Here is a 15576-nt window from a genome sequence, read left to right as displayed (position 1 = left end):
TGGGAAGAGATTAACCAAAGATCTTACCTATGGACACAGACTGAAGGGTTGTGAAGGCATGGGGTGGGGTGTGAACCAGATGAAGGGGGGCAATGAGGGGAAAAGGGGGACATCTGTAATACTCTCAACAAGAAAGATTTTTTAAATAAAATAAATTCACTTAAGCAAAAATGTTCTTAATATTTTTGTTGGTTCCCCATTTTTGTGCTTATAGAGAATACTGTACATTACTTATGATCACATTTTTCATATTGTATAGCAATTATCATTTTCCCTATTAAACTATAAGGTCCAAGAAGACAGAGATCATGTGCCTTTTTCCACTGTCTATATCCTAACTACCAAGCATGGTGCCTAGCAAATAGTAAATGCTGAATAAATGTTTGCTGAATAAATATTGGATAAACCAATAACAGTTCAAACATGGCTCTAGGTGCTCTAGGGGTTATTAAGCTATATGAGACCCACCCTCTGACTTCAAGGAGTTTCTGGCCTCATTGTTATAGAGTGAATTGAGAAGGGGAGCAGGGGGCATAAATACACAGACAAAATTACAAAAAGAAGAGGAAGGTAGGTGCTTTAAGAGAGGTATAAATGGGGATCTTAAAAAAGGGCTAGCATAATAGTGTTGACTTAACTACAAAAGAACAGGAAATCTGAGAAAGTGTTTTACAAATAATTTTTAGGTCTGGTATGCAAAATTACATGTATATGCATATGCATATGTATATGTATATGTACTAGTATATGTATATGTGCCGGGGCTGACCAGCAGACCCTGAGCAACAGATGAATAGATTACTCTGACACACGTTTCTGTGAAAAGAGAGGCTAAGGGGCTGTTTAGCTTTAAGAGAAAAAAGCCCTGTTCACCTGCCTTCTTCGGCTTTTATTGTCACAGCAGCTTGAACTAAAATTAACCTCTAGATACAATCAGCAGGGTAAGTACAGTTGAGAAAGCATATGCTTCTACAAGGTTGGGTCTAAAAGAATAAACAGAGACCCTAGCAAAACACCAGGGGATCGGATTTGTTTGGAAAAGTCAAGGTAGGGGCTGCCACCTTTGGCAAGGTCCCCCCAGAGGCCCCCAACCTTTCAGAGAATCCTCCTTACAGACTTTCCAAGCAAGTCCTGTTGTTCCCCACATATCCCCCCTTTTTGTTTTGCTTGCTGTTGAAGACAGAGCGAAGCTGTGAACTTTCTACTTTAGAAGGTCAGGGTCTGTGAAGCGCATTTACTGCTTGAGTATTTTGTAGACTATAAGAAAAACAAAGAGAATTACAATGACACCAATGGTTATAGTCTGATCATGTACCAATTGATTTTAGGAAACCCTGTGGTGGGGTCTATCCACTTCAAATGTTCCTTTACAGTATTCCAAGCAGCAGTCTGTTTTTCATGTTTGATAGCAAGTAAGGACTCTATAATTTGCCTTTGCAACATGTTTACTTCTTCAGTAAGGTTATCATGAAAGACTCCCCATAGATGCTTTTTAACTTCAATCCATTAATGGTGACTACTGTTCCATTTTAAAGGGGTGACACATATGTGCTTATGCTCCCAATCTCAATTAAGCATTTGCCTGTGTGCTATAGTGTCCTATCTTTCCTGCAGATATTCAATGGCTGCCTCTATTGCCTGTAGCCTAGATAATATTTTTTTTTAACTATGTGCTGTTGTATAGTGAATTATCTAGTTATATTGTAGGCCATATTGTCTACACATGTGGCCATCTGCACAGACATAGAAAGGGCCACCACAGCAGCCCTGGCAGTAGTAAGAATAACAACAGCCGAGATGATGGCTGCAATGAGCATTCCCAAAAATCTTTTTGGCAGTAATTGGCTCAATGCTCTTTCTAAGACTTCGGTAGCTGATGAGCCTTGCCATTTCCTGGTGAGATTAACAGGTATCAGGATTTCTGCTTGTCTTTTAAGTACCATAATAGTTCTGATGTTCAATGAAATAATATTCTGGGTGGTAATACAGGATGCAAAATCAGCTCCTTCTCCAACCTGTACTAGAAAAGATGAACTATGGTTTATTAGTACTATTAAAACTATGATTTATTGGGGCCCATAACAAAGACATAGGAGTAAGTGGTGCAAATCAGGCTATTGTCAGTAAGATTATTAGTAAAAGTTATACTATAGTGGCCAGAGGAGGTCTGGTAGTCACCATTCCATGCCATGATAGGATTTAATCTGGCAAGCTGGAATCCACAGCGGCCTTGTGGGGATAGAAACACACACATATCCTCTCCCCTATGGTAATAATTTATTGGGCCCTTGAGTCCTATATTCCCCCTTTTTTGTTTTACTAGTATGCTTTTTAATGTTGAATGGGCACGTTCGACAATGGACTGCCCCTGTGGATTGTAAGGGATTCCCATGGAATGATGGATGGATCAAGTCCTGAAAAAGGTGGTAAAAGCATGGCTGCTATAAGCAGGCCTATTGTCAGTTTTTATTTTGGTTAATATAGCTACAATTGGAAATAGGTTTTATTGAATTTATGTAAAGAAACGTATTGCTACTTATTAAGAATTGCTAAATTTTGGAGGGACAGATAGGGAGAGAAATATATAATTTACTAAATTGCTTTAAAAATGCTTCCTTGTATCTGAAAAACAAAAAGTTTAAGAATTAGCAATACTTTTAATAAAAGTTACAAAAACTATATAATTATTCATTTAGTTCTATAATAAAATTGTTTCTTTTAATTTTTCCTGCTAGTATTTCTATAAATTCAGATACTTTATAGAGTAATGCAAATGATATGGAATCTTGTCCTTTTTGTAAAACACAATATTCCATAATATTATAACTTATAATAATTAGCTATAAATGAAAACATATTAGAATCTATTTAATATGTGTATATAAATAGAATATAATTATCATTTTCCTATTTGACAGAGCGTCCCATATACCTTAAGTATAAAATTTCCTTCATAAGGAGTGAAGGCAAATTTTAAAATTTAAACCCTGGGAAGGTAGTCAAATATATTATACTAGAAGCCCAGTGCACGAAATTCGTGCACGGCGGGGGGTTGTCCCTCAGCCCAGCCTGTACCCTCTCCAATCTGGGACTCCTGGAGGGATGTCCGACTGCCCGTTTAGGCCCGATCCTGGTGGGATCCGGCCTAAACGGGCAGTCGGACATCCCTCTCACAATCCAGGACTGCTGGCTCCCAACTGCTTGCCTGCCTGCCTTCCTGATTGCCCCTAACCACTTCTGCCTGCCAGCCTGATCACCCCCTAACCACTTCGCTGCCAGCCTGGTTGATGCTTAACTGCTCCCCTGCCAGCCTGTTTGTCCCCAACTTCCCTCCTCTGCCAGCCTGGTCACCCCTAACTGCCCTCTCCTGCAGGGTTGATCACCTTCAACTGCCCTCCCTTGCAAGCCTGGTCCCTCTCAACTGCCCTCCCTTGTAGGCCCGGTCCCTCACAACTGCCCTCCCTTGCAGGCCGGGTGCCTCCCAACTGCCCTCTCCTGCTGGCCATCTTGTAGTGGCCATCTTGTGTCCACATGGGGGCAGGATCTTTGACCACATGGGGGCAGCTATATTGTGTGTTGCAGTGATGATCAATCTGTATATTACTCTTTTATGAGATAGAATAGAGGCCTGGTGCACAGGTGGGGGCCAGCTGGTTTGCCCTGAAGGGTGTCACAGATAAGGGTGGGGGTTCCCTTGGGGTATGGGGCGGCCTGAGCAAGGGGCCTGTGGTGGTTTGCAGGCCGGCCATGCCCCCTGGCAACCCAAGGGGAGGCCCTGGTATCTGGAATTTATTTTCCTTCTACAATTGAGACTTTGTAGCCTGGGGCGGCAGCCATTTCTGAGGTGGCAGCCATTTCTGTGGCAGTTAATTCACCTTCTACAATTGAAACTTTGTAGCTTTAAGTGGGTGAGCCCGGCCAGGGTGTGCGGAAAGCTTTGCTTCCCCTGTTGCCACCGGCAACCCTGGCCTGCTCTCTCAAGCTCCATTCTGCCGCCATTTGTTTGAATTTGTTTACCTTCTATAATTGAAACTTTGTAGCTTGAGTGGAGGCTTAGGCCTGCAACGGCTATGGAAAGCTTGGCTTGCTCTGTTACCTGGGAAACCTTGCTCTCTGTGGCTGTAGCCATCTTGGATTGGGGTTAATTTGCATACTCGCCCTGATTGGCTGGTGGGCGTGGCTTGGCTGGTGGGCGTGGCTTATGTAGCCGAGTGATGGTTAATTTGCATATTACCATTTTATTAGAGAGGACTAGAAGCCCATTATGAAGATTTGTGCAATAGGCCTTCCTTCCCCTGACTGCAGGCACCAGTTTTCCTCTGGCACCCTAGACCCAGGCCTTCGCTCCTACCAGAGCCTTCAATCTTTGCTCCAGAAGGAGCGTGACTCCTGTAGTTCCCTCAGCCCCCCTGCCTACCCTCTCATAGCAGGTGTCCTGCCCCACCTGGCCGCTCCATGCCTGCATGCTTGCTGCCCAGAGGCCCAGAGCAGCTTGGGGGCAGGGCCACTGCATCTTTGTCAGGTTAATTTGCATACTCACTCCTGATTGGCTGGTGGGTGTTGTGAGAAACGGTCATTTGCATATTTCTCCTTTATTAGTATAGATTATTATATATTAGTAGTAGTAGTAAACAGTATTAAGTAATTTATTCATTTAAAGTAATTAAGTTTCTGATTAATATAACATAATTATATATATATATATATATATATATATATATATATATATATATATATATATAAAATCTTTGCTTCTTAGGCAAATACAGGAAAAACTTTTTTTTCCCTTTACTTTTAGAAATAGGCTTATTTTTCTAATGGGAAATATACTTACATTCTTAAGAAGTATAACAGAGATAACATGACCTTGACAACTCTTAGGAGGCTGGAGAAAGGGTGGGTGTGTATGTGGGGAGATATCAGGTCCTGGGGTTTGTTCCCAGGACTGCAGCAACTCCCAGGCCTCTAATGGCTTTAGTGTAAAAGTACTATTTTTTTCTTTACAAGGAGAGTGCTCCTCCTCTCAATCCACTGCTTCCACTTATGCAGCCTATTCCAGGGAACTTTTGTAGCTCCAGCCCTATAGGATAAATACTTGGGGAGTTTAAATAATTGTTTCCCATATTTTTCTCTTTTTGAGTAGACTAATGATATGAAATCTTGTATGTAAGAAAAGAGCTTAAAAATAGAAAAAAAACACATTAAATGAATGAGTACTCACAAAAGGATGGACTGTGACATTAGCCTTAGAATCTTATTTCACACTAACCCAGTACAGTAAATGGGTTCTGAGTGGCATAAAGTCTAAATAGTAGAGACAGATGATTCCCTATATTTATAAAATGGCGAAGTACAAACTAAGTCCCCTAAAAATAAGAGAACAAGTAAATAATATTAATCAGTAACCTAGTTACATTAGATACAGATAAGAACTTCTACTAGCTAATAGTTTCTAGTGGCTGATGTCTTGAGAGGGAGAGCAGGAAGGACCCCAAGATTAAGAGTTCTTGGCAGCTGCTGGGAAGTTCCTGTAATCCCTGCTACATGTTCAGCCTGTTACAAGTAGCTGGGGCCTCTAGTAAAGTGAAATATGCCCTATTTTTTAAACAAATTAAATCAAACAACAAAGACACAAAAAAAACAATTAACAGAGACACTCTACATACAGTATTTATAGGTGTGCACAACTTACAGACAAGACTTAATAAATCAGAATCCTTTCTATAGATCTTTCAGAAGATGTCGTATAGTGCCTGGGGCTTAAAGCTAAAATGTGGCCCAGAGGGCTCCTGGGTGTGGTGTCCAGTGAACACCCATAAACAGCCTATTGTTCACAGATTTTATTATATTCTGCTCTCCATAATAGATATTGACTGGCATCCAGAGTTGTTTTGGCCAAAATCTGCCAGTCCCAAGGAGTCATGTGATAATTTTCAGACAAGGCATTAAGGAGTCCTTTTGTAAATTGACTGTTAGCTCTATTTTCTCTAACACTTTTCCTTATTTCTATAAAGGTATTAAAGGAGAGTGGCTCATAAACTCTATTACCTTGTTGATCTTGCATAACGGGCAAGCTAAAAGCTCTGCTTCTAACATGGTTTGCCTGACACAAGACCCCATAACTGAGGATGTAGTGGATGAGCCTTCCCACACTGGAGGCGGAGGATCAGGAAATATTTCCTCCAGCGGTGGGGCATTAGGTAGTGCAGGCTCTACAGACTCTGCTTCAGGAGGAGGAGGCGGTAGTAAATCCTCCTGTTGCTCTGTAGGCTTTTGATCTTCAATATGAAGTGGGCATAGTGCAGCTCAAACAAGAGCCCATATAGTTAATGATGATAAGGGCACTCGTTTTCCCTGGGCCTGATTTCTCTTTAAATTCCTGCCCACTTGTTCCCAGAGATTAAGGTCTAACATTCCAGCATCAGGGAACCAAAGATTATAAATTATAACAATTTTAATAAGCTTTTTAGTTATTCTGTAACAGAGGCACCACCTGCTTTTAATAACTGTTTCAGCACTGTGATATATTGCTGCTGTCCGTGGACAACTGTTGTCCCATTATGAAACCTTAACTGAGAAAGAACTCCCTTGAACTTGGGAATCCCAAGCAGGCTCCAATGATTTACTGTGCAGTTACTTTCATTTTCGAGAGTTCCACTGCATTTCATTGCATTCCTGGCTTCCTCACATGGGGCACCAGCTGCAGGGACTGACCAGCAGACCCTGAGCAACAGATGAATAGATTACTCTGATACATGTTTCTGTAAAAGAGAGGGCTAAGAGGCTGTTTTGCTTTAGGAGCAAAAAACCCTGTTTGCCTGCCTTCTTAGGCTTTTATTGTCACAACAGCTTGAACTAAAATTAACCTCTAGATACAATCAGCAGGGTAAGTATACTTGAGAAAGCATATGCTTCTACAAGGTCGGGTCTAAAAGACCAAACATTGCCCTAACTGGTTTGGTTCAGTGGATAGAGCATTGACCTGTGGACTGAAGGGTCCCAGGTTTGATTCCGGTCAAGGGCATGTACCTTGGTTGTGGGCACATCCCCAGTAGGGAGTGTGCAGGAGGCAGCTGATCGATGTTTCTCTTTCATCGATGTTTCTAACTATCCTTCTCCCTTCCTCTCTGTAAAAAATCAATAAAATGTATTTTAAAAAATAAATAAAATAAAGAAATAGAAGACCAAACATAGAGATTCTAGCAAAACACCTGGGGGATCGGACTTGTTTGGAAAAGTCAAGGTAAGGGCTGCTGCCTTTGGCAAGGTCCCACTAAAGGCCCCTGACCTTTTGGAGAATCCTCCTTACAGACATTCCAACCAAGTCCTGTGCTTCCCCACATATATGTATACCAGAGGCCTGGTGCACGAAATCCTATGCGGGTTCAGTCCCTAAGCCTAGCCTGAGATCAGGGCAATCTTCCTCGGCTGCTGGCAGCTGTCCCGCCCATCACTGCCACCCACCTGGGTTCCCAGTTTGTCATTGGGTGATGGGATCCTGCTGGCCAAGGGGGAGGGACTGAGAGGTCGGCCAGTCCCACCCACTTGTGGCCCTGCCCCAGCCCTCACCACAGGTCATCCTCTGTGTGTGGGGTAACCTTCAGGGGAGGGTCCTTGGCCTGGTGCCACCTGCATCCCCCGCTACCCACCCCGGTTCCCCATTCACCATCAGGTGATGGGAGCCTGCTGGCCGGGGAAAGAGCTGAGAGGTCAGCCATTCCCACCGGCTCGCCGGCCCCACCCTCACCACAGGTTGCTCTCTGTGTGTGGGGCAACCTGAGGGGCAAAAGGGACCAAGAGGTGGTCAGTGCACCTCCTAGTGACTGGTCGAGTGGCTGTTCTGGTCATTCTGCCATTATGGTTGCTGGGATTTTATTATACAGGATATTCCAGGCTCCAGGCTGAGGCAGTAGAATCATAAAATTCTGTTTGTCATCAGAAAAAGTTCATTTAAGCAGCTCAGTTTGGCTGAAGTGCTGGGCATGTTAGGGGAGTAGTAGATGACACTGTATTTAAGGAAACCACTGAATGCCAGATTATGTACTTTGTGATTTGTTGGACAATAAGGAGCCATTAATGCTTTTTAAAGAGCTCATCTTAGAAAAAAATTATATCTAACATCATTATGTAGAGTGAAGTAGAAAATGATAGGGGGTAGGGAGACAAATTAAGTAATAAGGGCCTGAACTAGAGTATAAACAATGAAAAATGTTTAATTCTCACCTAAGGATTAAGGATATGTTGATTGAATTCGATTTTAGAGATACAGGGAGCGAGGGAGAGAGAGAGAGAGAGAGAGAGAGAGAGAGAGAGAGATCCTATACACACCCCGACTCAGGATCAAACACATCACATAGGCATCTGAAAGATGCTCCAACCAACTAAGCCCTCCAGCCAGGGCTAAACAATGAAACTTTAAAAAATGAAATTATCATGAGAAATAAAACAGTTACAGAAAATAGTAACAATAAGTACAATAACTAATGTGTATTGAGCACTTATGTACACTATGTTAAATGAATTGCATAAGCAGCTCAATTAATTCTCAAATTGACTAAAACTTAGATACTATGATTAATTTCATTTTACCAATGAGAAAATTAAGGATCAGAGAGGTTTAGTGATATACCCAGGGTCACACAGCTATTGATTAAAACAGCAAGAATTTAAACCAGGTTATTCTGACTCCTAAACATATACATTTTCCCCCATATACTAGTAGTATGTTATCACCTCCACTGGAACTTATTTGGAAGTGGAGAATAAGTGACAAAGATTCAATGTCTTCGAGGATCTGGAAAATAGTGGTTAACTTAATAGCAATAAGGAAGTCTAGAGCGGAATCCAGCTTGCAGTTTTGAGGTATGCTGATTTTTGTTTGTTGTATTGATTTTTGTAGCCAAATAATTTGTACTCACTGAAATTATTTGATTTAACAAATACTGGCACTTACTTTATCTTGGACATTCCTTGGTTCTGGTATACAGCAAGTAAACAAAACACACAAGAATCCCTGTCCTTATACACTTAAAATTTTACAGGGAAAAATAAATATAAACAAAATAAATAAGTCAAAACATAGAATATGTTATTTACGATTGATAATAGATAAAATAAACACTACTAAAAGGTTATGAAGAATGCTGGAAGAGACCTACAGTTTTTTAAGTAGGAAGATCAAGGAAAACCTCAAGGAAAGGTATAATTTGGGTAAAGATCTAAAGGAAGTGAGAGAGTAAAACGAAAATAATTTGGCTGAAGTATTTTAGGCACTGAGAACTGCCAATGCAAAATGTTGGGTTTTTTTTTTAATATATATATATTTTATTTCAGATAAGAAGGGAGAGGAGGAGAGAGACAGGGGCATCAATGATGAGAGAGAATCATTGATTGGCTACCTCCTGCATGCCCCCCTGGCTAGGAATCAAACTGTGGCTTCCTTGTTCATAGGTTGATGCTCAATCACTTAGCCACACTGGCCAGGCCAATTCAAAGACTTTGATGCAAGAGTGTGCCTGGTCCATTCACCTAACAGCAAGAATAACAAAGTGCAAGAATGACTGGAGCAGAGTGAAAGGGGGAGAATCTTAGGAGGTGAGGTTGGAGGAGTAACAGGGGCTAGATTATGTAGGGCAATGTAGGCCATTGTAAGGACTTTGATATGTCTTCTTGGTGTGATAACAAGTCATTAGGAGATTTTAATCAAAAAGTTAACATAGGTTGACAAGAGATGGCATTTTAAATGAATGTAAAAGGTAACTTCACTTTAATAGTTATAGTAAATTTGAGATGATGATGACATATCCAAGAGAAAAGGTCTTATATATAACTAAACGCCTGGTGCATGAAATTCGTGCATGGGAAGGGGGTCCCCTCAGCTCGGCCTCTACTCTCTCCAATCTGGGACCCCTCAGGACCTCTGGCTCCTAACCGCTCACCTGCCTGCCAGCCTGATCCCCCTAACTGCTCTCCCCTGACAGTCTGTTTGCCCTAATTGCTCTCCCCTGCTGGCCTGGTCCCCCTAACTGCTCTCCCCTGCCTACCTGATTGCTTCTAACCTCCTCTGCCTTGGCCCTGCCAACATGGCTTTGTCGGGAAGGATGTACGGAAGGATATCCGGAAGGTTGCCTGGAAGATGTTCAGTCTAATTAGCATATTACCCTTTTATTAGTATAGATGCCACCTTCTCCTAAAAATGCAGGTTGTTCCCAGGTTTTCCTATCGTGGAAGGGGAGCCCGCAGTAGCATCCTGGGTTCTGACCAGGGCTTATGCGCTTGTGCTTTATCTCAGCAGATATGATTCCTAGAAGAAGACTCTTGGATGTACCTTGAACATTTCTATTGAATTTGCCAAATCATCCTCCAAAAATGTTGAACTACTTTAAATTCCCACCAGCAACCATGCGTGTGCCTTCCGTCCCACTTTGATACCAATACCATTGATTTCTCCCTAGAAGCTTCCCTCCCATCAGCCAAGACTGCTTGGTACTTGAGCCAACCTCATTGTTCAGCTGGGGACTTGATTTCCCAAGATAGAATTATGGAGGAAGAAAAATAGTTTTCCTCTACCTTTTTGAGTTCTTAGTGGAGGCCCTTGTAATGAAAGACAGATCACCAAGAGAAAAACAAAAGTCCACTAACATGTGTACCTTGTGTACATGTGGGAGATTCCAGGGAAAAATGAGTAACTCCCCAAGGTGGCTTAGAATGAAGATTTAAATACCTTCTTCCTAGGGAAAGGGGATGAAAGATGTAGGCCTCTTAGAGGAGAGTAAATGATTTTTAAGAAAGAAGATTGGGGGTAGGGGGGAAATAGTTTGTAACAAAGTTTGGGTGTGATGCAAACTTCTACTCTCCTGTCCTGTGACAGGAGTCAGTCTTCTCTGCCTGATGACACTCTCCTGTCAAGGGGATCTATTATATTTAAGCTCCTTTTGGGGGGTCCGATTTTAGGCAGATCAGGAGACTTCAGTGAAAGCCTCTACATGCATTTTCTGTTTTTCAAGCATCCGCAGCTCAAGATCATCAATATAACAACACAGCATATGTTGGGGTGGCATGTTCTCTGACCTTCAGAATAAACCCAACAAAAGCTTGTCTCCTCTCTTAGATGATTTGCCACACTAGCATTATTCCCTGGAGACGGTATTCTGCCCAGACCTTCCTGGGAGTGGTCATAACATACGCTGTGTTTGTAGAAAGGTGTGGGCCACATCACTAAATAAACGCGGGGCAGTTTTCTCCTCTTGTGGAAGGGAGATAAAGTTATGAACGTTTATCTCCCTTTCCACAGGTTTCTTGCAGGTTTGTGTCTTCGCTGCCCACCCCTCCCCCAGCAACCCAGGCGCCTCCGCCTCGGGCCTTGGGGCTGCTGGGTGCCAGGCCTGCGGGTTTGTGTCTATAATCCACTCCTCCCCCCTGACACCCCAGCCCCAGGTCCACGGTGGCAGGGCTTGGGTCTGCAGGGTGCTGGCCTCCCTATGGGTTTGTGTCTCCGATCTGGCCCCCTGCAGCCCCAGCATAGCCATGGCAGGGCTTGGAGCTGCTGGGTCCCGCCCCCTGCGAGTTTGTGTCTCCGATCAGGGGGCTACTGTGTGCTGGTCCCCTGCAGGTTTGTGTCTCCGATCAGGGGGCTGCTGTGTCCCGCCCCCTGCAGGTTTGTGTCTCCGATCTGGAGGGCCCCTGAGGGTTTGTGTCTCAGATCTGGCCCCCTGCAGCACAGCGCAGACATGGCGGGGCTTAAGGGTGCCGGCCTCCCAAGGGTTTGTGTCTCCCAACTGCCTGGCCCCTAAGGGCCTCGCCATCTTGTTTGGGGTTAATTTGCATACTCGCCCTGATTTGATGGTGGGCGTGGCTTGGCTGATGGGCTTGGCTGGAGGGTGTGGCTTGTGTAGCGAAGGTACGGTCAATTTGCATATTACTGTTTTATTGGAAATAGAGTCTGATGATTGGTGAGGTTTGTGAAGCAAAAGTCTAAATTAGAGCCTCTCAAATGCTATTACATATAAGAATAACCTGTAGTTATTGTTAAACTGTAGATCATGATTCAGCAGGCATGGGAGGAGGGGCAGGATATTCTTTTATATTTATAACAAGCTCTCAAGAAATGCTGGTTCAGAATCACATTTTGAATAGCAAAGGGCTAGATTACCTCTCAGAATCCTTCTAGTTATGCTTCGATGTGCTTATTGAAACAGTGGCATATCACCCTCACTTACATCAGAACTTCCTATTCAAATGGATAGATTTTTCTACACATGGGCTTTCTTTTTCCCTTTCTTTCTTTCTTTCTTTCTTTCTTTCTTTCTTTCTTTCTTTCTTTCTTTCTTTCTTTCTTTCTTTCTTTCTTTTTTCTTTTTTGCAAAAAGTGCAAGACAATAATATTTTTCTCTTCACTTGCAGTTCTGCCTTATCCACATTGATCATCTCTGAAGAGTTGCAGACCCACTGAATTCTAAAGCAAACCTTTCTCCTGTGTGAGCCATAAAAAGAAAACCTGCCCAACACCTGTAAAGTGACGGCTATGATCATATGGGAATTAGAAAAACTGCTGCATGGAATATTGATAATTGAAATGGGAGATAATCAACTGTTGTGATGTCCCAGAAGGCCTTATAACGGAGTAAACAAAAGGGGAAAATTATAACAGCTTGTTATCTGTACTTGCACACTAGACTTCCATGTAGTTACTGGAGACAAATACAAAGGAAATATGCAGATAGTTCTTTGAAAATCATGTGTAGAGGCTCAGACCTTTACAGTAAGAAGGAGGTTATTATATTGTCAGTCTCTTTAACCCATTGATGATTAATCTTTAAGAAAGAGCAGTAGTTGATTGTAAATTTAGGTTTTGAACTAACATTTGGCAAAAAGACATTTTCTCTGAGAAGAAAAATGCCTGGTAATAACATATGTGATGGGCCAGATGGAGAAAATAGAGATTTTCGATACTTTATCTATGCAGTGACATACACTGTCATTCTTGTGCCAGGTCTCATAGGAAACATATTAGCCTTGTGGATATTTTATGGCTATATGAAAGAAACCAAACGAGCAGTGATATTCATGATAAACTTAGCCATTGCTGACTTACTACAAGTTCTCTCCCTGCCACTGAGAATCTTTTATTACTTGAATCATGACTGGCCATTTGGGCCTGGTCTCTGCATGTTCTGTTTCTACCTGAAGTATGTCAACATGTATGCAAGCATCTATTTTTTGGTATGCATCAGTGTGCGACGATTTTGGTTTCTCATGTACCCTTTTCGCTTCCATGACTGCAAACAAAAATATGACCTATACATAAGCATTGCTGGATGGCTGATCATCTGCCTTGCCTGTCTGCTCTTTCCTCTCCTGAGAACCAGTGATGACACCCCAGGAAACAGAACCAAATGCTTTGTAGATCTTCCTACCAGGAATGTCAGTCTGGCCCAGTCTGTTGCCATGATGACCATTGGCGAGTTGATTGGGTTTGTCACTCCTCTTCTGATTGTCCTTTATTGTACCTGGAAGGCTGTTTTATCACTGCAAGATAAATATCCTGTGGCCCAAGACCTTGGAGAAAAAAAGAAAGCCTTGAAGATGATTCTAACCTGTGCAGGAGTGTTTTTAATTTGCTTTGCACCTTATCACTTCAGTTTTCCTTTAGATTTCTTGGTCAAGTCCAACGAAATTGAAAGCTGCGTAGCCAGAAGGGTGATTCTGATATTTCATTCTGTTGCCCTGTGTCTTGCTAGTCTAAATTCTTGCCTTGACCCAGTCATATATTACTTCACCACTAATGAGTTCAGAAGACGGCTTTCAAGACAAGATTTGCAAGATAGCATCCAACTCCATGTGAAATCCTCTGTGAGCAAATATACTACTTCTACTATGACAACTGAATTATGCTAACTGAATGTGGCCTGAAATGAAAATATATATATCAGAACACATTTGTAATACTCCAAGCTACTGGGAAGTAATCACAGGAGGCACTAAGAACTTTTTAGTTATACTCTGTCTTACCTATATGAGAAATTCACATCTTTATAACACAGCCTATTTAGAGCATTATACTCTACCATAATTAATGTTGACATGTCCATGTAGTTATTTGTCACCAAATCTTTAAGACTTGAACTATAAAATTTCAGTGACAACCTATACACTTATGCTCTCAACTAGAGTCAGCAGGTTTAACTGTGAACCTCAAACACAAAGAGGTGATTACCTTGGTGTCATCATAAGCACTTAGTTTTGTTACAATGGACACTGAGTACTTAGAGTCAGTGTAGTTATCTACAGGGTGTCCCAAAAATGTATATATACTTTAACAGCTGATAACTTCGTCTTTAAAATGAAATGCATTTTAATAAACACTGACTTTATAATTATTCACAGTATATGTATACATTTATGGGATACACTATATTTATACTGGTAATTTCAGTTTATATTCCAATATTGTATTTTGGTTATGTATTATGTAGGGTGGACCATATATTATTCTGTGAAAATAAAGTGCTATAAACATGGGATCATTTCTATCTCCTGTGTATGGTTACACTCTAGCATTTGAAGACTCAAATAGCTATTTCCTTCATTTTGGTGTCAATATGAAACATCATCTATCACACCTGTTCATAGAATGAAAATCTGAACTTGTGTCTTTGGTATGTTAAAAGTAAGGACAAGAAACATTCAAATAAAATAACTTTCTATTACTGTATAAGCTGCCATATTGAATATACTCAGGGAAGATAGCTTGCAAAAGTCCATACAGTGTGATTCAAATTGCCTCTATATGTCCAGGAGACAGCAGATAGGTGGCAATGACAGATATTTTTATAACTATTTCCAAAGAACCTCTGGAGATTAAAAAACCTGCCTAGTAAGAGAGTTTCCACCATGCTTCCGGAGTGATGTTGAGGTACCTCTGATAGGTTACTATATTTTCTGAGCCTATGAAAGAAGTAGTGCACTAAGTAATCAGTAAGCTTAGGCCAGAACAAGAAGATGAAGTAGATTTGGGTACACCTCTTAACACTTCACCACATTGTATTTCTTACTTTAATTTAGTTGGCAACTGTTAAGCCACATTCACATGCCAGAGTAGGGTTTGGAAGCAGCCAGGCATGTGGATTCTAGTCTTCAGTAATTGTTATGATCCAGCTTTCCCTCAGACATACCATTATGAGGTCTGTACAGGTTACCTCCCTTCAGCTGGAGAAGTAAACTCTTTCACCTTTAAAAAAAAGTGCATAAGATTAATTTTAGCACCATTGGACACCCATTACAATACCTTGCCTGCTACTTGTTTGGTACAGTATTCAGGAAATAAATGCAGGATATGAATAGTAATTAAACATGAGGTCTAAATATTACAATACTTGCAAAGACTTCTAACTTAAAAAAGTGTTCAACTCAAAATATGCATGATACTAGTATGTTCGGCTGGGGAACTGGTGGAATCAAAATTAATTCTAATATCTGAAATGAATAGAAAATTTTCTAATGTTTTCTCTGGATAAGTGTTAATTTTGTTTGTACTTTGTTATTAAAATAATACCCTATTAGAAGACTGACTTTGTG

At 41.5% G+C, this 15576-nt stretch overlaps 1 protein-coding gene across 1 annotated transcript; it reads left to right on the top strand.

Annotated features, from left to right (window-relative positions):
• Window positions 1–12894: 12894 nt before the first annotated feature.
• On the top strand, window positions 12895–13896 carry GPR174 (G protein-coupled receptor 174; the record flags this gene model as incomplete). Its single annotated transcript, XM_079764366.1, has 1 exon — window positions 12895–13896. The coding sequence occupies one exon, from the start codon at window positions 12895–12897 to the stop codon at window positions 13894–13896; it is 1002 nt and encodes a 333-aa protein (XP_079620492.1).
• Window positions 13897–15576: the final 1680 nt, after the last annotated feature.

Source organism: Cnephaeus nilssonii (assembly GCF_951640355.1).
Source record: "Cnephaeus nilssonii genome assembly, chromosome: X".
In the NCBI taxonomy this organism is placed as follows: domain Eukaryota; kingdom Metazoa; phylum Chordata; class Mammalia; order Chiroptera; family Vespertilionidae; genus Cnephaeus; species Cnephaeus nilssonii.
Note: the sequence above shows the minus strand (reverse complement) of the source record. Positions and strands in the feature narration are given on the sequence as shown.